The sequence below is a fragment of the Podarcis gaigeae genome (genome assembly GCF_964106915.1).
Source record: "Podarcis gaigeae genome assembly, chromosome: 10".
In the NCBI taxonomy this organism is placed as follows: domain Eukaryota; kingdom Metazoa; phylum Chordata; class Lepidosauria; order Squamata; family Lacertidae; genus Podarcis; species Podarcis gaigeae.
This window is the reverse complement of record NC_139686.1, coordinates 70876018-70900293: the sequence shown is the minus strand read 5'-3', so window position 1 is coordinate 70900293 and position 24276 is coordinate 70876018. Positions and strand designations below refer to the sequence as shown.

Here is a 24276-nt window from a genome sequence, read left to right as displayed (position 1 = left end):
GCATAGCTAATGTTTAAGAAAACCATGTTTTCTAAGCACATGGTACAAGTTGCTGAGTCATAAGCAAAGTATTTTTAGAATCCCTGGGAAAATGACATTGTTTCACTTCAAATCTCAATATATCAGAGCTCCAGGGCAAGTTGTTCATGGTTGAGATGCAATCAATTATACTCTCAAAGTAAAAGGGGGGAAAAGATAAGGCATAACATACCAGGTTCTGTTCACAGAGCAGCTATGATAAAATATGAGTAAGCAGAAGTTCACAAGCCATCCCAAATATATTTTATAAGGGCATATAATAAAAATGTTTTAAGGCTAAGTAATATATCTGCTGTGACAATAGCAATATAAAGAGCAATGTTTGTTTTATTACCAGCCTTGAACTGCGAAATAAAACTCAGCAATAATCCCCCATCTGGAACATCTGTGAGTTACAAAAAAAACCTACTTTTATAATACCCTGGGCTAAAGAAAATTATAAGCCTTGTTGTGTTTATCTCTTGCCATTTTCTCAGAAATACGAATGATTCTCTCTGGTCTTGGATCTTTTAATGAGTTACAGACTGTTTAATATCCCTTTGTGTGTGTGTGTCTCAATAAAGTGTGTCTTATTACAAGCCTTGGAGAAATGGACTAAACTAGAATATACAATAAATATTATAAAATACTTTTATAATTGACCCCATATTTAAAATTTTCAAGCAGTGCAGTTTTTAGTTTGACCAAGTTTGGATTATATTGGATTTTCTTCCATTATTGTATTATCTGGGGATCGGGAAACTCTGAATTTAGCAGGGGGAAATGGCAGGCTTCAACTTGGATGAGGATAACATCATGGGAACACTGCAAAAAGGTTTAGACCAACAGTTATGAAATGTTCAGACAACTCACAGTGCAGGGCAAGGATGTGTTAAAGATTCATGTGGAAATATCTGGGGACCTTATCTGAAGTGAGCAGGCAATATATATAATGAAAATGGAACTGGCTGTTCCAGTGGCCAAGTGAGAAGTAGGTGGGACTCACAGAGCTTTGCTAATTGCATAGAAGAGAAAATTTCAACAGGTGCAGATTTTCTTTCAAGCCACACCTGCTAAAATTCTCTTTGTGATGCAACTAGTAGGAAAACAGGGTTTTAAACTTGGTGCCAGTGTGGCACATGGCATGCTTACTCATGCCCTTTTCAGTGGTCAGGAAGCATGTGCATCTGTGTGCATATTCTGAGTGGTGGCAAGGAGAGGGGAGGAAATAAGAGGTGCAGGGAGAGCTTCTAGTCTTTTCAGCCAATCAAAAGGGCAACTAATTGCAGTAATTAGCAGAACTTTTTTACTGTAGTCTTTCCCCAGACCAAATATCACTGGAAGCATGTAATAAATTAGCAATCATAGAAGACATCAGAAAGTTTAAAGTTAGGAATAGACCCGGGTTGGGGGATAGCCTAGTCTGGATACTTGTGGAGATCCATATACAAATGGAATGTACATAATGTGGCAAACATATACGATACCCAGTTTCTCCAAGGTCAAAAGATATGTTTCACATATGCTTAACCGTACTTACCGGTAGTTTATTTTTTGGCTGCAATTTTGTTAATGTTGATATTGCTTCATAGATTTATAATTGCTGTAAAGGTAAAGAGACCCCTGACCGTTAGGTCCAGTCGTGGCTGACTCTGGGGATGCAGCGCTCATCTCATTTTATTGGCCAAGGGAGCCGGCGTACAGCTTCCAGGTCATGTGGCCAGCATGACTAAGCCGCTTCTGGCGAACCAAAGCAGCACACAGAAACACCGTTTACCTTTCTGCCGGAGCAGTACCTATTTATCTACTTGCACTTTGATGTGCTTTCAAACTGCTAGGTTGGCAGGAGCAGGGACCGAGCAACGGGAGCTCACCCCGTTGCAGGGATTCGAACCGCCGACCTTCTGATCGGCAAGTTCTAGGCTCTGTGGTTTAACCCACAGCGTCATTTGTTAATCATATAATATGACTTTTGCTTTAATTGTGATGTGTTGCTTATTTTTTAAGTTGTTACTTGGTTCACAGTGTTTTCTAGAGTGTAATTGTTTCACTGATAGTTAATTATTCTATATGATTTATGCTATATTTGTGACATGATGTTATATCATGTTACTATTATTTATTGCTTGTTATCTGTGTTTGAATTCATTTGAATGAACAACAGGTCAGAAATGTAATCAATCAAATCAATCAAATCAAAACATGCCTTTGCGGATTTGGGAACGAAAGGCTTACATGCTGCTGACATACTGTAAATGAAAGAACATTTCTTCACTTTTGGCTTGCTCCGGACATAGAGAAAATATATTTAAAAATATGTAGTTGCTAATGTCCAAAAAGTGTGCGGACAAAGCATGCTTGAGTCAGGTTCTTCTACTTGACTTTAGGACAGTTGTTCACTGACCTTTATCCCAAGTTCAGGCCATGCTAGGCATAACTAGCCTTGCAGTTGCAAGTGTGGAGTTCACCTTCCAGCTAGTCTGAAGGAACCTGGCAGCTTCCCTGCGTACTCTTTTGCTGCCCTGCTAGGTACTGATGGTGGACTGCAGGGTATTGTTAAGCAGAAATGCTTCTTAGAAACAGAGCAGAAATATTAGTGCTATAATCACTGTGTGAAAGCGATGTGCTGACCCAGCGGGTCTCTACATTTGGTTCTAGGTCATGTCATTCACCTGGGTCCCAGGTCATGACACCCCAGGTATCATCCTATTTGTGAATAATAATCCAGACTTCAACCCTGAACACCTTGACCCAGTTGGGCAGTACAGTGGTGCCCCACAAGACGAACGCCTCGCAAGACGGAAAACCCGCTAGGCAAAAGGGTTTTCCGTTTTGGAGGCGCTTGGCTAAACGAATTTCTCTATGGGGTTGCTTCGCAAGATGAAAAAATCTTGCGAGTTCCCGCGGGTTTTTCCGCTCCCCCCCTTTTCCTAGGCTGCTAAGCCGCTTAACAGCTGATCGCTAAAAGCCGCTAGACCGCTAATAGCGCTAATCCGCTAAGCTGTCAATGGGCTTCCTTCGCAAGACGAAAAAACCGCTAGACGAAGAGAATCGCGGAACGGATTCTTTTTGTCTTGTGAGGCACCACTGTATTAGCAAAGGAAACCTGCATTCCAATCCTGTTTGTGTGTGCAGTTCCAATTCAGTATCTGTATTTAGATGAGGATGTTCATGCGCTAATGATTACTGCATAATTAAGCTGCTAATACATAGCCCAGCTAGAAAATTGTAATAACACCAACCAGCTGTTTGGCAAATGGTGATGGGTAGCTGTATTTAGTCTCCCTGGCTCATACTTCCCTATCAGCCAGCTGACCCGCACCATTTCTAGTTGTCCAACAAGGCTACATGTGCACACACATTTGAATAAAGGTCCCAGCCCTCTTCTTTGGGATCATGGTTATGTGTACAGTGGTACCTCGGGTTACATACGCTTCAGGTTACATATGCTTCAGGTTACAGACTCCACTAACCCAGAAATAGTACCTCGGGTTAAGAACTTTGCTTCAGGATGAGAACAGAAATCGTGCTCCGGTGGCGTGGCAGCAGCGAGAGGCCCCATTAGCTAAAGTGGTGCTTCAGGTTAAGAACAGTTTCAGGACCTCTGGAACAAATTAAGTACTTAACCCGAGGTACCACTGTGATTTAGGAAATAAATAAAGAAAAAAATAGTTTGATTCAGTTATAGGTAAAGCCAAATATTTAATTGAAAAGGAGGTAATCTAACACTTCATATTTTATTACTAATCAATATGTGTTTTGCTAACTCTTCCAGGAGGCATTGTTGATAAGGATCTTCGTCGCTACCTCAATTTACGGTTCCAGAAGGGTTCAGTGGACCACGAGCTCCAGCAGATCATCAGAGACAATCTCTACCTCCGAACAGTGCCATGTGAGTCCATGTTTTGTTTTGTCATAAGAAACTACTGATTCTTATGGATGCAGTGGGTAACAGCAATACTAGGCTGCAGATGGAATAATCTGAAAAATTTAGCATCCATCCAGGCTGATTATTACTGAAATTTTGCATGGAGAGTATCATGAATGAGGAATTTGCTGGCCTTTGCTGGTGTTGAAAATTCTGTTTCATTTTGTAGCTGCAGTAAAGAGAGTATTGCCTGGAGCAAGTAGCTTTATTCTATATAAACAACTAAATGTGATCCTCGTATGGATTGCTGACGGAGGCTCTTAATAGCTGTAATTTTTGAATGCATAGAATATCATTAGTGATAGCGTTTGAGAGCCAGAGTAAGGGCTACAAGTTTTTAAATGTTGGCAAGAAGAATGCAATTTGGGAAATGTTGAAAATATGTATGTGGAATGACATTTCATGCAGTTGCACCAGGAATTGGTTTTTACATACTCTCAAGTGATTTTCAAAGAAAAATGTTAATGTAACTTTGAAAAAAATGCCAGAAGTGTGAAGAAACTTTTGCTTTCAGAGAGAAAGGTGTAAGAGAATAAGAGACAGCCAAATTAGATGCATCTTGTAATTGTCTAGTGCTTCAAAAATAAAAATCCAGGCTGACTCTTTTGAACTAGCAAAGGACATGTGTTCTCTATCAGGGTTGTGGTTTTACATTAGAGACCTATATATGATGAGATGAAATAATGGGATGCATCCATTTTGAAAGCAGCAGAATCATTTTAGTGAATTTAACCTTTTTATGTCATAAAAGAAAGGTTCACCACAAAGCATTAAACAAGACCCTTTTATATTTCGAAGGTTGTTTGTTTGTTTTAAAACAGGAAGTGAAATATCAGACCTGGAAGTGTGCTACCTGGGTCTTGTGTACGCTCAGAAAAGGTTGTCTGAATGAGTAGTGCTGTTGTTTGTTGGAGGTTTGTACACTGGCTGTCTCAGAGAAGGCATTTGGAAAAAACATTCTGACAGTAAGAGCTGTTCAGCAGTGGAACAGACTCCCACGAGATATGGTGGGTCTCCTTCCTTTGACGTTTTTAAACAGAGGTTGAATGGCCATCTGCCATGGATGCTTTAGCTGAGATTGCAGGGGGTTGGACTAGATAATCCTTGGGTCCCTTGCAACTCTATGATTCTAGGTTTTATGTGCTGGGAATAAACCTGAGATGAAGCTTCTTGTCTCTAGTCTGCTCCTGGGCTTCATACTGTGGGCCAGCCTAGCCACTGTATTTCTGATTAGCTATTGGTTTCCTGGCATGTGTGTCACAAGCTATGGATGTGTAACTTTCAGCAGAGGCCATGTCCATAGTTTACTTGGCAGTGGGTGGAAGTCAGTATTAAAGAGTTACCCTCATTCTCTTTAACTTTTGTACACAAAAGCCCTGTTCAGGTATTGTGTCTGCATGTAGGAGACATAGGCTGCACACACCAGCCCCACCTGCTCAGTCCCCAGGCTACCCATGTTGAGCTTTTACACATGTTCATATGAATGTAAATAAATGCCTGCACAACCAGGGATGCTGTGTTCTACTTGCATTCAAGAAAAGGTGGATCCTAGCTCCCTTCAGACCTTCTAAGTCTGAGTGGGTGGGGGTGGGGCTTGTATAAATGTCCCTACCACACCCACAGTTTAACCCTTTGCATGTTCAGGCAAAAACTCCTAAAAATAGGAAGAGAACACACACAGAGTGTTAGTCCAAAGCTATTATATAGTCTCCAGAAGGGGATCAAATATATTTCATGTTTCAGATGTGTCATACCCAGGGCTTTTTTCCAGCTGGAACTCACTGGAACTCAATTCTGGGCCCCCTCAGGTGGGCACCATTGCCATTATAAGAGAACATGAGAGGTGTTCCTGGAGAGTTCCATCACCTCTTTTTCTAGAAAAAATAGCACTGGTCATACCTAGCCTTTCTTTGTTCACCAAAGTGCAATTCAATATGTGTCTATTTAGCAGAAAGCTCTAGTGCTGCATAAGATTGTATCTTAAGGGAGCAATCCTATACACATGCTGGTGTATAGCAAGCTAGTGCAAATTCAGCTGGAGTAAAATTACACCACATCCACCCAGCAGAGAGGAAAACAGGCCTTTAAAATAGTGTTTGAGTTAAGCCAATTTTGCTGGATTAATTTATGCCAGGGTTGCCAGGTTATATGACTGAGCTGAACAGGCTTAGGATGCAACCTAAGGCTCCACCTCCTGGTCCCACCCGTACCGCATATGCTCCCTTTTCAGAGCTTACTTTGTGTGAGCCAAGTGCCCCCCCCCCCCACAACCATCTCCCAGGAAATAAGACTCATGATACTTGTATTGACTCAAGTTATGCCTCAACTTTATAGGGGACAGGTGTAAGGTTTTGGAAAGGCCTTGGATATATCTGTTTGTGGTCACCCCAAGGCAAGTGGCCCAGTTGGCACACATCAGGCAGGAACCCCTTGCTAGGTTGCCACCTATGGCCCTCTGCTCTACCTGGGCTTCTGGACATCACAACCTCCTTCCGCATCCCTTTAACGGGATACCCCCGGTAACTGGAGGGGCAGGCAGAGGCTACAACCTCCCTTCCTCCAAAGACTAAGGCTTAACCAATGCCTTGACCATCAAAGTTGTGACAATTGCTATGAGGTAGGCAAAATCTCAGGACAGAGTTCATTAGTCCAGTGGATAAATTGCTACCCAACCCTGGGAATTTTAGTGAAGGAAATGGACTAGGTGATGGAAGCAGACTGGCTTTAAGTACCCCAGCAGCGAAACATAGTGAAGCCTTTCACCCCGGTCAGGCCCACCGCTGGGCAGAATCTCACAGCCAGCTTGCCCATGACTGGCCAATTTTGGGACAGGCTAAAATCCACTTTCTGGGCCAGCATGAGGCCAGTTTTGAAGTTGTGCCAGGCCAGGAGTCACCCTTCCTCCATGTCCTATGCCAGATCATGGCGTGCAGTGTGCACCATCACACAAAGACTCTGGACTCTGAAGGTAAGTGTCATTAGGTTAAGATCCACCAGGCTCAGCTTGGTTGAGCTTGGGTGGAGGAGGTATGCAGTCTTATCTCTAGCTAAGCCATGGATGAGGGAATTAGGCCTGCACAGCTCTGCTGCATTTGTAACCTCCATGCCAGAGATCTGCTGGATTCTAATCAGCTCATCCCAGTGGGTCTTGGCAACTCTTAGTCATTTGGGCTATATATGTTTCTTTGTTTCTTTCTTTGTGTGTTTGTACACACACCTATTAATAACATTCTACTAATCCATTTTTATATCTTTTGTTGGGAGAATGCCCAGATAGCTGGTATGCATCTTAACATTAAATTATTAAACATAAATCTACATTATTCTGGTGTCAAACGGCACAGGGAGGTGTGTCATTTTTGTACAGCTGTGTGAAAAGCCTAATAAAACAGGAGCTAATTTGTCCGTCAATGAGAGAGACTGTGGAGAGGAAAGTGCATTAATTTTGAAGCTAGTTCCCACCATAGATGGCTTGTGAACCGAGCTGGAAAGTACTGTGGTAAAAGTAGAATGGGACAAAGAACAATTCACAAGAAGCTGTGCTGAAGCTACTAGGATAGACTAGAAAGGGTGACCAAGAAGTTGTTTATACTGATAAGGAAGTATGCCAAAGCCTGGAGCATCAATCATAACAGATTTCAATTACTGTGATAGTGATGTGAATGGCAATGGTAAGATTTCGAAGTAAGAGTGCACGTTGTTGGAAATGGTGTTAAACCTTTTATTGCTCCTCAGTTTATCACAAGCTGTGAACCAGAAGCAAATGCTCGAGAGAATCACAGGGCTTTCTTCCAAACCTTTTAAACTATTTTTGGGCAAAACATTCTCACAGTGTTGGACTTTTAAAATGAAGGTTCAGTTTTATAGATCCTGCTGATAAGAAGGCTGATGATAATTTTTACCTGAAATGAAGGGAAATCCAGGGTTTTGTAGAGCAGGCGAGGACAATGTGTAATGTAGGCTCACATGTTCAAGACTATACTTAGACAATAGCAACTGCTTAAATAATTGCATCCCTTGATTTTAACCACAGGTCATGTTAAACATGCTTCTCTTGTGCATTGTGTGTGAACAGTTGTAATGGTATAATACAGTACATTCATATAGCTTGTCCTGCATATTTATTTAAATGTGTATTGAGGCCAAAGTTGAAATCTGTATTTAATGCTTCATATACTTTTCAGTCAGCTATGAGTGAATGCTGTTTTGATAGGTTCATCAGTAATGGTGTTGAAGTTTCTGGGCTTTCCTCCAGATGGTATGGCCTCTGCTAATTTATTTTAAGGGTATACCATATATAACAACAACAACAACGCATTTCAGGCATTCCTATGTGTTAATATTTTTATGATACAATTTGGATGGCTAAGGTAAAAGCCTTGAATCTTGGCAGTGGAGACAAATAAAATAATAATGTGCAAAGAAAATCGTTGATGTGTGAAAGCATTCCATGCAGTATTGCAAAAGCATTGGAGTGAAGCCTACGAGGGCTGTAGCCACTCAAAATGTAGAGGGTTTGTGCATGACCATCAATTTGAGCCTACAGTGGTCACTGTTCAGTTGTCTTGGGCGTATATGGTGCATTGCTTAACTGGGAATGACATTCATATGATTTGGCAGTTCCTAACGGGCCCTGTATCCACAGCAACTGCTGGCAGCACATTCCTTGAGCTGCTGTTTTCTTAAAGCTACACACACACTCAATTATTTGAGGTCTTCTCTTGTGTATATCTTACCCAATCACCTGTCTGCCCCATTTGTGAATAAGGTAATGGTGAGGGACTCTGCTCATTACACATTACGCTTACTGTGCCTTATAGATTGAAGCAGTTTCCCCTGAACCCTTGTTTTGATACCTACAGTGAGTCAGGTAGTGATGAAAGGACTGAAGGGCCACTTCCTGCAACTTCTTTGGTCAGGTTCAGCCAATGGGTTACCACCACCTCCCCTGCTCTATGCAGTTACTGTTTACATTTGCTAGAGGTAATTAAATTAGACACAGAGGACTATCACAAGCATCTTACGTACCTTGTTCATTCTCATGAAGTGAGAACAAAAATGCCTACCCATTAGACAAAAAGGTGCAAAACTCTCCCTACCCCTCCCCTTACCACCTTGTACTCTGTAGATAGAAGCATTTTTTTTAATGTAATTTTTATTAACAGGCCAATCAAATTACATTGAATCCAAATTATACAGCCAGATTTTTAAATTTTTTGTTGGGGGTACCCATACTTCAAGTTCTGAAAGGGATCAAAACATCACACTTGCTGCTGCCTTGATCAAACAGTTCTGTCCAGATAGTCTTTTTGTTATTTTCTTCATCTTGTTGTTGTTATCATATATTCCTTTCTTTGTGATCTCCGATAATCTTCACAAGCAGGTGAAAGACAAATATCTCCTGTGTGGGTTTTACACTCTCCAAAAATCATATCACATAAAGGACAGACGCCATTTCCACACCTCTGTTAAAAACATTCCCACTGTCTGTTTGTTGATTCATAGGCTTGCACATCTATATCTCAGAGGGCTCTGCCAGGACAAGATAACGTTCCGACAACCATTCATTCACATTCCAATGACCCTGGTCCTCCTCCCTCTCGTCCAACTTAGGCAAGCCTGTCTTCACGAAACTCCATTTTTAACTGCGTCATAAAACTTTCCTTTCATTCCACCAGTCCTCTCTTCAATCAACAATCCACTCCCACACAGTTCTTAGTCTCCTGCTTGTGATTAATAATAGCAACGATTCTTCTCTCTGCCTGGAGGGGAGGGTTATTGGTACTCACATAAGGCAAAAAAAAAAGTTTTTTCCTCCCCTCCCTCTCCGATTCACTCCAACATACCAGTCTCTTGATGTTGATTCTTCACTTGATTTATTTTCACGCCCATCACTCCGCTCACAGAGATCCCATTAATCAGCAGTCTTTACTCTTGATCTTCACTTGATGTATGTGCATTAGCTTCTTTCCAATTATATATTTCCAATTAAATATTTTGAGCTAATGCAAACCAGTGCGCTGATTGGAGACAGCGTCAGGAAGAGCCGACTTCACTTGAGGGCTTCGTGCCAAGTGTCCACACCCCCTTCTTTCGATTCTGGGGGTGCATTATGGACACCGCTTGTTGGCTATTTGCAGTTTAGTAGCACTGCAGAGAGCTTGCTGGGGAGACCATGCATTAAAAAGGGACTCAAAAATAACTTAAACAAGGTTTTAATAACGAAAACAAAAACTCCTTATACACTGAATACATCAGCAACAATCCAGACCCAACCACCAACCCATCCCCCAGGGTAATGGGAGAGCTAGGTGCCACTCCTTATATACCACACCCAAATGCTGACACACCTTAATCAATGCAACTCAGCAGCACCTGCTGTGTTTCACAGCTGTAAAGCTGGGTCTCGTTATTTTGCTCTGGCCCCTTAAAGACATACACATTGGGTGGAACAATGATGAACCTTTACATTTAAAGAAACCATTCAACACCGCTGGCAAGGCAGTCCCCCCCCCCATCCCCTTGGGGGGAGCAAGGAAGGCTGCATACTTCCCATAGCAGCCTCTTAATTACCTCGTGTGGGTCCGAGAGATGTTATTGTCGGCCATCTTCCAATGCGCCCCCTGGTGGCCCCCGTAGATAGAAGCATTTTAAGGGTGGCTGGCTGTCAGTAAGGCCCTAGGGGAAAACAACAGAAGCAAAATATGTGATTCTATCAATAGTCTTATAGCCACCAGGGTAATATGTAATTTGCTGTGAACATGGGTAGCACAGACTGAATTGAACCTTTATTTTTTGTGTATGATTATAAATGTTCTGCTTATATAACCAGCCAAGAAAAGTGAGGTTCTCATGTAAGACACATGTTTCGCTATTTCCCCAGTGTTTGTCATTCGCCCTTGTCATCTTCCTTGGCCATTAAGGTGCAAGATGGTTACATCAATAAGATGTTCATGATATCTAAAATTTAAAAACTAGCCATATCTACTAATGTTACTTCTTGTAATGACTTCAGAATTGTTTGAATTGACAGGTGTGCCAATGCTAATGCCACCCACAAATTATGCCCAGATTTGCATATATGTTGTGCCAAATTCAAATTTGGATCCTCTTTTGTCTGTAGAGCAGAGGGGCCATACATAAATCGGGACACACAGACACACAGAATGTCAACAGTTGAAGCTTTCCCCGCAATAATGTTTTTGTTCGAGAAATAGCTAAACCTGTAAAATTTCTGCCTGTCATACAGCTGTTAAATGCACAATAAGACTTCAAATAACACATGTTCTTTTACTGAAGGTATTTCATAAATTGATTTTAGGCCACCAGTGCTACAAAGAATGCAAGACCAAGCGTTGTGGGGTGAGCTAAGATTTACAGCAACTAAGGTTCAGATTTTATGCTTGTAAACACAGTAGTAAACTTGGTGGTTTAAAAAAACCACCAGTGTATTGTAAGATCATTATTTATTTAAACTGCACAACAAGTATAATAATGTTACTAGTGCAGGTCAAAAAGTCACCCTTTTAATTTCTTTCTTTGAGCAAAAAGGGTTTGAGCTTTTGACAAGAATATGTGCATTTAAGTATTTGTGCCAACAGCTGCAATTTATTCTTCTATTTTCTCCCATTGGTAGAAAAGCAATGAATTACCCCCTCACTCATGTTGATGCCATAATTAACTTAACAGCCTCTCCAAATGCATTTCTCTAAAACAACACATGAACAGACTGGTTAACAATGGTGGGCTAATACTATGTGCTTCTCATTTGCTGCTCTATCACAGCCCTCAGCAATACGAGTTTAACAACACTGGGCTGCTTTAAAAGACTTGCATAGCTCAGGCTCTCTCAACCACAATGCATCCCCCTTGCCTTGTGATATCAACTTCAATTGCATTTGCAGTAGCACTGGGTGGGAACCTCCGGTTGGCAACTCACCAGCTGACGTGGGCAGGGATGGAGATATCCGGTCAGCAATCAGGCTGCCCTTATCTCAGTGCACACCAACCCCCAATGTACAAGCATCCCCCCACACGCGTGTGACTGTGCACACGTGCAGCACCAGAAAAATAATTAAATAAATTGACTCCTACCCAGAAATGGCAGGAGAGAACTTGTGTCTCATGGGGAGACCCTCCCCCAGAGCCCAAAGAGGACGTCAGGAGAGATGGGAGGTGCAGCAGGGCTCTGTTTAGCCTGCTCAGCCTCCCTGCCTGACAGCTGACACATGGGGTAGCGCTGCTGCTGCTGCCACCACCTCATTCCCACATAGCCTCCAACCCAAGCTTCAATTCCGCCTGGCTTTCAAGTTGAACTTAGCCTGATCTTTTATTCCCCTTCCTTCCCTTTTTATGAAGATTATCCACTCTGGGATCCCACAGCTAATTCTCCCCTGGTCTCCCCTGACCCAAATAGGACTAATTTAGCCAGCTAGCCCTGGTGATCATCTAATGTTTATTGGGTGGATTTTCCCCCTAAATTGATTTTTGAATTCTGAATTTATTGTTATTCACGTTCAGAACAATAAATTCTGAATTTATTGTTATTCACGTTTCATACTGTATTTTATGCTGTTTTTTGTTGCATCAATTAAAATTTGTTGTTAGCCGCCCTGAGCCCGGTTTATTATTATTATTATTATTATTATTATTATTATTATTATTATTAGTTTTTTGTTTTTTATGTGCAGCCTTTTTGGTACAATTGGGAAAGATCGGCAGAGAGGGTGTTTGGAGACATTTTAGAGGGTGGGTGCTCCTTACTTAAGTGATTTTCACTTATGAGTATGAGGTCCAGGAACATAACCCCTTCATAAGTTGGGGGGTTGCCTGTACATTAATTACTAAAGTTGTGGCTATGTTTAACCTCCAATCTATCTCTGACTATCATTACTTCTACATGCCTGCCTCTCTGTGCCTGGTGTGCATAAAATAGGAGCTGCAGGGAGGCTGACCACAATTGGAAAAGGAGAAAATTGACATAGGTCCCAACACACAAAGAGACACAAGCAAAGCACTATTATTCATCCTGGGAGGGAAGTTGCCGCTTTTACCGCATTTATTTATAATGCAATGTTCTCCTTCAGTATTTATGAACATCTGAGGTAAGTTGGTAGTTGAAACATTTGTAGCTTTCTCCATGGTGGTTGTTAGAGGATAGCAAAGGTCCTAAAGAAGCCTCAGTGAGATAATTAATGTTATCGATTCCTTGAAATTCAATGCTAAGGGGCAGGTACCATAAAAGTCTAATAAAGCTTCTGCATCTGGCAGTGATGAGCAACAGCAGTGAAAGTAGCACACAAATAGCTTATTAAGCAGAGTAGATAGGAACAAACATTATTTTGTAATAATTCATTGTGTTAGTTTTAAGACATAAATCTGTTAGGGGTATGGATTCAGGCTTAATGGTGGAAGGTTGTCCCTGAGGATCCTGCCACAGATAAGTGACATTCTGTTTCAGCATGATCTCCTAATAAAGTGCATTAGTAAAGAATGAATTAGGTCTAACATAAAAGCAGGACAGTCACAACAGAATGGTTCTATCCAAATCAGAGTTTGTTTGTCTGTCTGTCTGTCTGTCTGTCTGTCTGTCTGTCTGTCTGTCTGTTTTTGCTTAGGTTTTGATGATTAAACTCTTAGCCTATAACTGAACTACTGGAAGTAGAGGCAAATAATAATAACAGTGCACTGCACTGACCACCTTGAATGAAAGGCAAAAAGTGTGATAAACAAATGAAGAGCTTTTAATCCTCCTTCACCAATTCATGGTTAAGAATGTTCACACAAGCTGTAAAAAATAATTGCTTAAATAGGTAAACAAAGGCTAAGTAATAAAGACAGTGCTTTTAATAACTTTCTGTGCTCACAAGAAGGGCTTAATAGACAACCCTTACTCGCCTCCTACATTGGTGAAAAGGAATATGTCCCCCTTGAAGTTATGCAACTCAGAGCTCATCTCTTATATATTTTGGAAAGTTGTTTGTCTCTTTGTTCTTCATGCATTCAGGCGCCTCTTATGACACCATAACTAAATGTCTCATTCTGCTTCCTGAGATCAAGGAGGAGGTTTTTTCTGTGTTTGGATACAGTTGGATGTCATTTTGAATCAAGATGGTGGACTGAACCTTTCAAAACTGCATTAATTTTAACCACTGATTTCAAAACAGCACTGATGTTTGTTAGTTAAAATTCACTCCAGAGCAATGCCAGTCACTTTCCACTAGGGTTGAATAAAATCAAGTGAAGACATCTCATGGCCATAACAGATCCACAACTAGATCTCCCAAGCATCTTCACTTTTACCTAAAATGATGCAAAAACCTCTCCAATTTTGATTAATTTGTAGCAGCACTGTGGGAGAAGGGCTAACTCATTTCCTTCTGTGGTGTTTCCCTGATCTAAATTCTTCCTTTTCCCCTCTCCCTGACAGAGACCGGCTCAGAGTTATCTTGAAGACACAGGAAAGAGTTTGATGCAAATAATGGAGCAGTTCCTATAGCAGTGGTTGTTATGCAAGTGTTTTGCCTAATGAAGTGGGTTTTGTGGAGAGTTTATAAAAGATCCCACTCTGCAAATAGTTAAGATAGGAATCTGGGATTTTGGGGGGAGGGGATGTTTTAAAAAACAACAACTCCAACATTTTCTCTATTTGATTATGCTGGCTCAAAGAAAGATTGTAAAGAAGCTCCATATGTCATAGGAAACAGATTATGTAATGCCTTATAATAAGCCACTTTTGCCTCTTCCAATTATTTAAAGACTTTAGGCAAAGGATTATAGCTGCATTAATTGCACTGTGGTTTATTGTGCTCAGACTGTGAAATGAGCACTTTTTACCCTTTTTCATTATTAAACATGTGCACCTACATATTATCAACATCAATACCTAATAATTCTTGCTTTCTTATTATGAATAACTAAAAAGGATTTAAAGGTTATCCTTGCTTTTTAATTTTAGCTCTTGGTTTAACGGCAGTGTAAGATGATAACTCATAATCATAGGTTTCTGTTTTGCACAGTGGATATATATATCTAATGAGAAAGAGAGCTCACTTTCCAAAATATGTTTGAATTCAGAGCAACAAAGGGAATCCTAATTAAGGGAAATTATCTGACTGTGCAATTAGTGTTGAGGAAGTACAGCAAGATCGTACTGATAGGTTGGAAGTAGTAAGATTAAACTGGCACATCACAGCAGATAAGTAGCCAAATCTGGCAGGATACAAATATGCAAAAAGTGGCAGCACTGTTACAGTTCATTAATGGCATTTTGTTTATATCTACAGACAGATATTGAAGTGCCAAGGTTTGTAAAGTTTGCCACATATTAAACAGATTGTAGACATTAACATGCCTAATCCTAGTGCTAGTGAAAGGATTGTGCATGTGGATTTGGCTCTAGGTTGCTAGAAGACTTCTCCGGTTTCTTTCTTTATCTGCTTCTGCAGATAAGACCTGGGCACCTGTACTTCCTACTTCCATTCCTAATTTTCTGTGAGGGCTTCCTATGATTCATAAAATCAAAGAATTGTACAGTTGGAAGGGATCACAAGGGTCATCTAGTCCAACCCCCTGAAATACTGGAATCTAGAACTCTCAACTTTACCGACTGTTCTCCTCGATGGTTTTCCACTGTGTTAGATCTCCATCCTGCAGACTCTATCAGGTTTTCTGGAGTCACAGTTTGAATTAAAGTATTTTATAACATGCAGTTTAGGATTCCCTTGATCTCTAGCCATATCAGCCAAAACAGATTCAAGGTTTAAACATTAACATAATAGGCTGTTTTTTTGGAGGGACGTGGAACTTAATTTTTTTCTCTCTCTTTCTGTTTTCACTGTTCACTTTTGTGTCAATGTCATTACTTTGTGTGCAATGCTGTCTGATATATATGTTTCCGTGACTTTAGATTATGTTGTGTCATTGTTTTAAGGTCTTGTCATAAAGCTGCCACCTTGTAAAAGTAATGGTTTCCTTTCAGTACCACTAGATCCTCTTTTTTAAAACTCCAGTTTTTATTCCACAGTGACAACCATGATTATCAGGTTTTTTTCCCCTTCCTTCTTGCTGTATGGCACCTAAATCACAGAATCCCACAATAAGTAACATAAAAACTGCCTGCCAGACTTGTGTTTAAATCTCTGTATTCTTAACACTTTTTATCTGGGGTTATAGATCTAAGATGAGAGCTAAGATAAGAGCTGCTACTGTGTTCTAACTCCATTTTGGGTTGAACAGTTTCAGATCTGAACTACAAGTGAAATCTGCCAGTGGGCACACTTTAAATCATAAGTCATAGTACAAGGAAAATGCATACAACAATAGACTAGCTGAGTTTTTATACTTAAAACGTTATCTCTGTAATACAGATGGCAGCTGCAAAGTTTCAGCTTCCTTACAAACATGAACTTTACTTTTGTGAGGAAATCATTTCCTATTGCAGTTAAAATACCCACCACCTTGCAGGACATAATCAGGAGAAGGAGTAAACTCTACACAAATCCACAGTGAAGTTCCTAAGACCATTGGGTGGCATCTTGTATGTCTCCTTCCAGCAACACCTGCAGCCAATCTGGTGCTTCTCAAATGCAAAATGAGACCAATGTCTTCTAAATGGCATAAATGCAACCAATAAATGTCAATAAACTTTATCAAAAGCAGTCTGCTTAGAAGCAGTTTGACACATTTCAGCCTGGATTTTATCAGCTCTGCAATGCTCCCCCTGACCACACTGCTGGCAGAATCTGCTCCTAGGCCCACCAGGTCCTGCACAGGTGTGTCCTTTCTGTCCTTCACAGGAGAGCCCTTGAAAGTGATGTGAAATGTTGGTCAGTATTCTCTTTTCACTGCTTTGGCTTTAGCCTGGAAGATATGAAATAATAATAAAAATGATGAGAATATACAGAGTAAAGGGAAAGGGGAGAATTTATTAGTGAGAACACAATCCTTCCAATGGGCACAAGATGTTGGACATAACATTAAGATGGCTGACTGGGAACAGTTATGGACCACAGGTATGAAATTTATGGCATGCAATGCCCTAAGAGAGAATTTAATGAAAATGATCTATAGGTGGTACATGACACCAGTCAAGCTTGCAAAAAATTACCACTTGCCCGAAAATAAATGTTGGAAATGTAATGAGACTGAAGGTACATTCTTTCACCTTTGGTGGACATGCCCAAGGATTAAGACATTCTGGGAGATGATTTATAATGAAATGAAAAAGGTATTTAAATATACCTTCCTGAAGAAACCAGAGGCCTTTCTCCTGGGCATGGTCGGCCAATTGGTGCCCAAGAAGGACAGAACCTTCTTTATGTATGCGACAACAGCAGCAAAAATACTCATCGCGAAGTATTGGAAGACACAAGATTTACCCACCCAGGAAGAATGGCAGATGAAGTTGATGGACTACATGGAACTGGCGGAAATGACTGGCAGAATCCGAGACCAGGGAGAAGAATCGGTGGAAGAAGATTGGAAAAAAATTTAAAGATTATTTACAGAAATATTGTAAAATTAATGAGCTTTAGAAAAAAGGTGGAATGAAGCTATATGGCTTTGGCAGAAATGTTAAAAGGAACTAGGTACAGATAGATTGTTAATGTATTAAAGGGGAAAAAACTAGGTTAGAATACGTTAAGATTAATTATAGGACAGAAAACAGATGAAGATGGAAAGGACTTGCTGAAATAGTTAACTGAAGTGGAATACAAAAAGGGAGACGTGAGGAAGTCAATGAAACAAGTGAATGAAAGTTAAGATTGAAAATATTGGAAGTGTTTTTAATTGTTTTTGTTTTGTTTTGTTAACTCAATGTTTTATGTAGCGTTTTTGTTTTTGTATTTTTTTATATTGTTATGTCTAATTTTTCTTTTTTCTTTTTGTAATTTCCAAACTCTTAATAAATGTTATTTTTTTTAAAAAGAGAACACAATCCTTCCTCTGACTAGTAGAACCAAGTCTCCTTAGCTGCCTTCTAGAAAAACTGTCTAAAAGAACAGTCTAGCCTTGTAGTTTTTTTTTTGGGGGGGGGGGGAAATCCATCCTAGCATTCTTCTGTGTGATATTTCAAAGTCTGATATAGCATTGCCTTATAATTCTCCTAGAATAATATGGGAGAGCTGCGAAACTGTTGCCTTGCTGAAAACGTGTGGGCGGTGGATAGGATTTTACTTTGGAAGAGCAGTTGTGTTTGTGCATGACACAAAGCCATAAACTATGACTTTGTCATAAACAAATCCTCCTGTGCAGGCACTACATACTGGCACACACAGCCCAATTGCTGCTTCTTTGCTTCCAGCTGGGAAACAAACCATGGCTTAGTGTTACATCTGAACTGGCACTCAGGGCTTACTTGCCTTCAAACAAACAATGGATCAGACAGCCAAGAAGAAACCTTGTCTACAGATTGTGGTTTATTTTGAGAGAAACAACCCATGAGTCCAGACATAACACTCAGCCAGGCACTCTGTGGTTTGTTTCCATGCTTATGTAATGGAAGAGTGAAACAGGAGCGATTGGACTGCATGCACCAGCCAGCACCCAGCTCAAGCACAGGAGACTTTGCTTAACCATAGTTGCTTGTGTATCATTGGGTACAAATGTTACCAATGAGAAGCTATGTAGCTGATTTCTCACAGCACATTGAGTGATACCCAACATTAGTAATTGATTTCAATGGGTCTACTATAAGTATGACTAACATAGGATGTCAGCCATTATGTAGTTATACTGGATTTGTGTTAGAGCAGTTGTTTTTAAGCTTTGTAAATTTTTGAGGATATATTGTTCTAACGTTTATATTTCTACTTGATAATATGATTTCTATTCAGTTACGGTATACAGTATGGGAAAGCACACCTTTCATACTGACATGATAAACATGATGAATATATCGTCACTCACCACTGATGTGTATCACCAATTAAGATGGCAAGAGAGTAAAAACTGGCTTCCTGGGCATAGACTAAGTCAACTAACAGTTTTAGTTGTACATATTTCATAAACGAGGAGAAATGTTATTTTTTTCAGTATGACATGTAAGTAAAGTTAGAATCATAACCTTTTAAAAACCTAATACTTTAAAACCTAGAAATGCACATGCAACATTTTGAAAGAATATAGGTCATAAGAACAGCTCAGAAATGTGAAATATAAACACTTGCTTTTCCCCTACTGCTTTTAAGATAAAAATAAACCTTGCCTTGTATCTCCAGCTTTAAAAACCAGAAACCCTAGGAACTCATTCATCATTTTCAAACATTTTCGGATGTTTCTGGCTTATTTTTCAAATAAAAGTGGCAGACCTCTCAAATGAATTCCATCCAAAGGTCTAAATCTGTCTCCACTAATATTAATTATGGTGAAAGCTAGGTCAGATTCACTTGGTTTATATTACACAGAAAATAAATTATTTATTTTCTTGAATTTGAACTGGATTATTTACTGTTAGACCTGCATGAGGATTTCAGGAAGACATCAGCAATATGTGGAACTTCTGGAGTCAGAGGGCTTGGCATATATGTGCAAGTATATATTTAAAATCAAAGCCTGAACTTCAAGTATCAAAGAATAGGTAAGGCAGTGGAGAAAGAATATAGGTCAGTATAAAAAGTAAGAGTTACTTTTTTACACACACACACACACACACACACACACACACACACAGAAATAATAATTTGGTGAGACTGCTAGCTGAAAGAATAAAGAAGTTTAAAGCTTATTACTTTAATGCAAACAAATCCATTCTTAGTACAGGCTTGGCATGTGGCAAAAAAGGGAGTCAAGAGGCTAACACACACACATGCTTGCTCACACAAACTGAACTTGGAGAAGAAACAGGAAGGAAGTAAACCTACTTAAGGAAGGAAGTGATCTACTTAATGAGCTAGCTAGGTCCTTCCCCCAGGCCCCTCATATCAAGTTCCAGAATTTTGTTTTTCTGCATGTGGCAACCTTACCATTGTTATCAATTACAGGACTTCACACCAAAACAGCAGTTTCACTTAGCCTTAATGTTCTCTTCTCCTACCAAACTAATTTTGATACCCCTTAATTTTGTTTTATTCACGTAATCCATGCTTGCACCATCCCTGCCCCGCAAACCACCAACATGGTTCATATGGGAAGGTCCCATGGCTCAGTGGTTGCTAGCCTAGGCTCAGTCCATCTCTAGTTAAAACAATATTGAACAGCACATGCTCAGAAAGACCACTCCCCAAGACTCCAGAGAGCTGCTGCCCACCAGAGGAGACCATACTGGGCTAGATGGGCAAAATATCATGACCTGGTATGCCCAAGGATTAAGACTTTCTGGGAGATGATCTACAATGAAATGAAAAAGGTATTTAAATATACCTTTCAGAAGAAACCAGAGGCCTTTCTCCTGGGCATGGTCGGCCAATTGGTGCCAAAGAAGGACAGAACTTTTTTTATGTATGCCACAACAGCAGCAAGAATACTTATTGCAAAATACTGGAAGACACAAGATCTACCCACTCTGGAAGAATGGCAGATGAAGATGATGGACTATATGGGACTGGCTGAAATGACTGGCAGAATCCGAGACCAGGGAAAAGAGTCGGCAGAAGAAGATTGGAATAAATTTAAAGATTATTTACAGAAATACTGTAAAATTAATGAATGTTAGAATGATGTTGGACAGAAATTAAGTGGTTTCCAGCTGTAATGCTTAAGACAATATGGAAAAAAAAGATTTAGAAATAAGTAAAAATTAATAGTGAGGATTTGCTGAACTAACAATTTGAACTGGAATACAAAAAAGGGAGGTATGAGGAGGTCTGGGAAATAAGTTAAAAGAAAATAAGTAATGGAAATTTTCTGTGTTTTTTAATTGTTTTTATTTCTGTATTTTTGTTATTTTTTCTTTTTATTTTTCATTGTATTATTTCTGAAAATTTTAATAAATATTCTTAAAAAAAATAATATCATGACCTGGTATGAAGCATTTTCTTGTGCTTCTTCCAACCTACCAACAATTCATGACTGATTGGATGTCTTCCTGTTGGTAGGTCACAGTTGTGCATGCCCGAGCTCTTCATTCTTTTATGTCTTTATTCTTAAATGTATGAGTATGTGTGATGCAGCTGATCACCCTTTCTGCTAAAGATACTCCTCCGGTGCTTGAACTTGTTTATGTTTCTTCCTACATTTTTCATTTCATGTTGACATATCTTGTGTGTCAGTACTACATCAAGCTAACTGCTTTTCTCCATTTTGCTTCCACAATCCTCAAAGCAGCATATAGGCATCTTGAGTTTTATCCTCTTTAATAACTCCCCAAAGTGCAGCTGAAGCAGGAATTAATTTGATTCCTTTTTGCCCCTGCTTGCATTTTGTTAAAATAGTATAACAACTTTTCAGTTTCCCCTGGACACTGCTATAATGTTTGTAGCATCTTAATTTCCTTTCACTCTAAATTCCTTGTGGTGTCTTTAAGGATGTGTTGTACACAAGAGCAGTGATACTTCAAAGCTGAAACAGCCACAGATCAATTTAGTCAGGTCCGTTAAATTAAAGAAAGAACACAAAACACTTCATGCTGCTGGCCAGGAGGATTAATAAAAGTGCAAGATTATACTGAAGAGGAGACATGAATAATTCTTAGAAATGACTCCTAGCCTTTGTGATTCAGAAGCAGTTTTCAAAAGTGCTTAAATATTTTTCATGCGCTTTATTTCTTTGTCCTCAAAGCATACAATCCTTATGTTCTTAGCATACAATCAGAGCTCCATTTGTTTCGATCTCTTACTAAATTGCTTTGATTGGCCCACTTGCCTAATGTTGAGTGTGATTCTGACTCTGATTGCTCACAATGCTTTTTCTGTTGTTTAGGGGAGCCCTTGTGATTGGGTTTGGATGTGGGCAAGTAGTTAAAAAATCTCTGGCATCAGACACATAACACTCTCTATGCCCAACTAACTTACTACATAAGATGATGGTTGTGGAGTTGTGCTGTTGGGAAGACCCTGAAAACAGGATAGGATACAAATAGCCCCTTTTCTTTTCAGGAAAGTTGTTTGCTTTCCAAGCTGGGTGAGAAGAAAGAGAAGCCCCAGATTTAACTGCTCTAGTCCTCCAAGTATGTATAGAAATGAGTTCTGGACCATAAAGAAGGCTGATCGCTGAAGAATTGATGCTTTTGTGTCAGTGCTGGAGGAGACTCTTAAGAGTCCCATGGACTGCAAGAAGATCAAACCTACCCATTCTTAAGCCCTGAGTGCTTACTGGAAGGACAGATCCTGAAGCTGAGGCTTCAATACAGAGCCTGAAGTTGAGGCCACCTCATGAGAAGAGAAGACTCCCTGGAAAAGACCCTGATGTTGGGAAAGATTGAGGGCACAAGGAGAAGGATGAGATGGTTGGACAGTGTTTTCGAAGCTACCAACATGAGTTTGACCAAACTGCAGGAGGCAGTGGAAGACAGGAGTGCCTGGCATGCTCTGGTCCAGGGGGTCATGAAGAGTCGGACACGACTAAACGACTAAACAACAAGTCCTCCAAGTGGAATTTGTGCTTCATCACTTATACCCTCATCATCTAAGGAGTTTTCATGAAACAATCTCTGTTAAAACAGAGGGGTGAAATTGACAGACTTTTAGGTCCTATAAACAATAATTCCAGTACCTAGAAACATGGCAGTTTTTGTGAAATGAACAGGCCGATTTTAAAAGTTCAGACTGGTGTTATACCGACACATGGTAAACTGATGATGTAGGCAAGCTTGTGGAGCCTATCTTACTTGATATTTCTCTGAAATAATAGGTTATTTGCCTGAACACAAGTTCTAGTTCCACTCAGCCATACCTACTTAGGTGGCTTTGGGCTGGTCATGGTCTCGATCATAATCAGGATGCATCAATCTCAATATTCAAATATTCATAGTTCAATAATATCTAGGACAGGCCGCCTTTCCCCCATGTGGTTGTAGTAAAAAATATAACTAGAAGCAAAGCGTAAGAATAAATGAACAGTTCTCCCAATGGAGCTGGTGAAGTTCCCTTAGGGTTGGTACTAGGACACCTGTTGTTTAACATATGAGTGGTAAGCAGTGAGTGGCCAAGGTTGCTGATGGTACCAAATTGTTCAAGGTGGTTAAAACAGAAAGCGAGTGTGAGGAGCTCCCAAAGGATCTGCCCCAACTGGGTTTATGGGCAGTAAAATATAACTGCAGTTCAATGTAAAGAAGTGTGCAGTGATGCATACTTGAGGGAGGTGGGTCAAGATTACTTCCTTCTTGCATTCAGTTCCCATGGGTCAGTATGTCTGGTATTAACCAGAAGGTTAATGGTTTGAGCCCACCCAGGAAAGGCTGTGGGCAGCATTCCTGCATTTCAGGGGTTTGAACCAGATGACCCTCGGGGTCCCTCCAACTCTACAATTCTTTGGCTTTGTGGCTGGGTAACCTGGCCTAATGACAGGAGACCAATACATATAGTTTCTCCATATAAAGGGTTGCATTTTTTATAGTAAATGTTGAGTCTTTCATTCTAATGTGTATTGTCAATCAATCAATCAATTTCCTTTATTCGACCGATAGTCAGAAATAAAACACAGAAATAAAACACAATACAGAATTATGAACTAAAACATCATAGGGGTACATGAATAAAGTAGGGCCACAGCACTAAACCTCTCACAGATAACCCACATCAAGGCATTCAATTGTACGTTTCCGACGCTTGAGTGCCAGGAAAAGGAATTTAGCCACTGACAAAGTTGTTTTCCTAGAAGACTTATTTAGCAGATATGCTGTCTGCTTTTCTCTTTGTCGGGGACTAAGCTGGGGTAAGTATGGGGTTTTAAGATACTGTCTTAAATCGTTGTAGAAGGGACAGCTCAGTAAAATGTGCTCTGTGGATTCTACCTCACCCAACGCACAATGGCATAATCTCTGGTCATATGGGACTCCTCCATATCTTCCCTTCAGAACTGCCGAGTCAAGAACATTCAGCCTAGCCACGGTAAATAGTCTGCGGTATTCCATGTAGTGGATATCCGCCAGGTAGCGAGCTGGAGCAGCTCGGTACATCTGCTCCCCCAGAAACAGCCCAGGTTTCACACGGGCTATGTCCTCCTGTCTCGCAATATCCCTTAATCTTGGGGGATCACCGCCTTTGCGTGGCTATACGTCATGGACTCTATATAAAGGGAGGACAACCCGCACTTCTGCACTTCCTCCACTATCTCCCCTTCCCATGGAGATTTAAAGTTATCCCTCAGAATCAAGGGGGCCAAACCTACCGGTCTGAAACAAAGCTTAAGCCAAAGCCATAACTTCGCTTTCAGGGCCACATACCTAAAGG

At 40.3% G+C, this 24276-nt stretch overlaps 1 protein-coding gene across 21 annotated transcripts in view; it reads left to right on the top strand.

Annotated features, from left to right (window-relative positions):
• The window catches only part of MAGI2 (membrane associated guanylate kinase, WW and PDZ domain containing 2), a 628972-nt gene that overhangs the window by 131794 nt on the left and 472902 nt on the right, over positions 1-24276 (top strand). For all 21 annotated transcript variants that reach the window (XR_014555823.1, XR_014555824.1, XM_083701301.1 and 18 more), the window contains one exon: positions 3794-3910. Coding sequence is in view for 19 of the 21 variants with exons in the window: in XM_083701301.1 (XP_083557427.1) it covers positions 3794-3910 (117 nt within the window). In the remaining 2 variants the exon portion in view is untranslated. The remainder of the gene's footprint in view (positions 1-3793; positions 3911-24276) is intronic.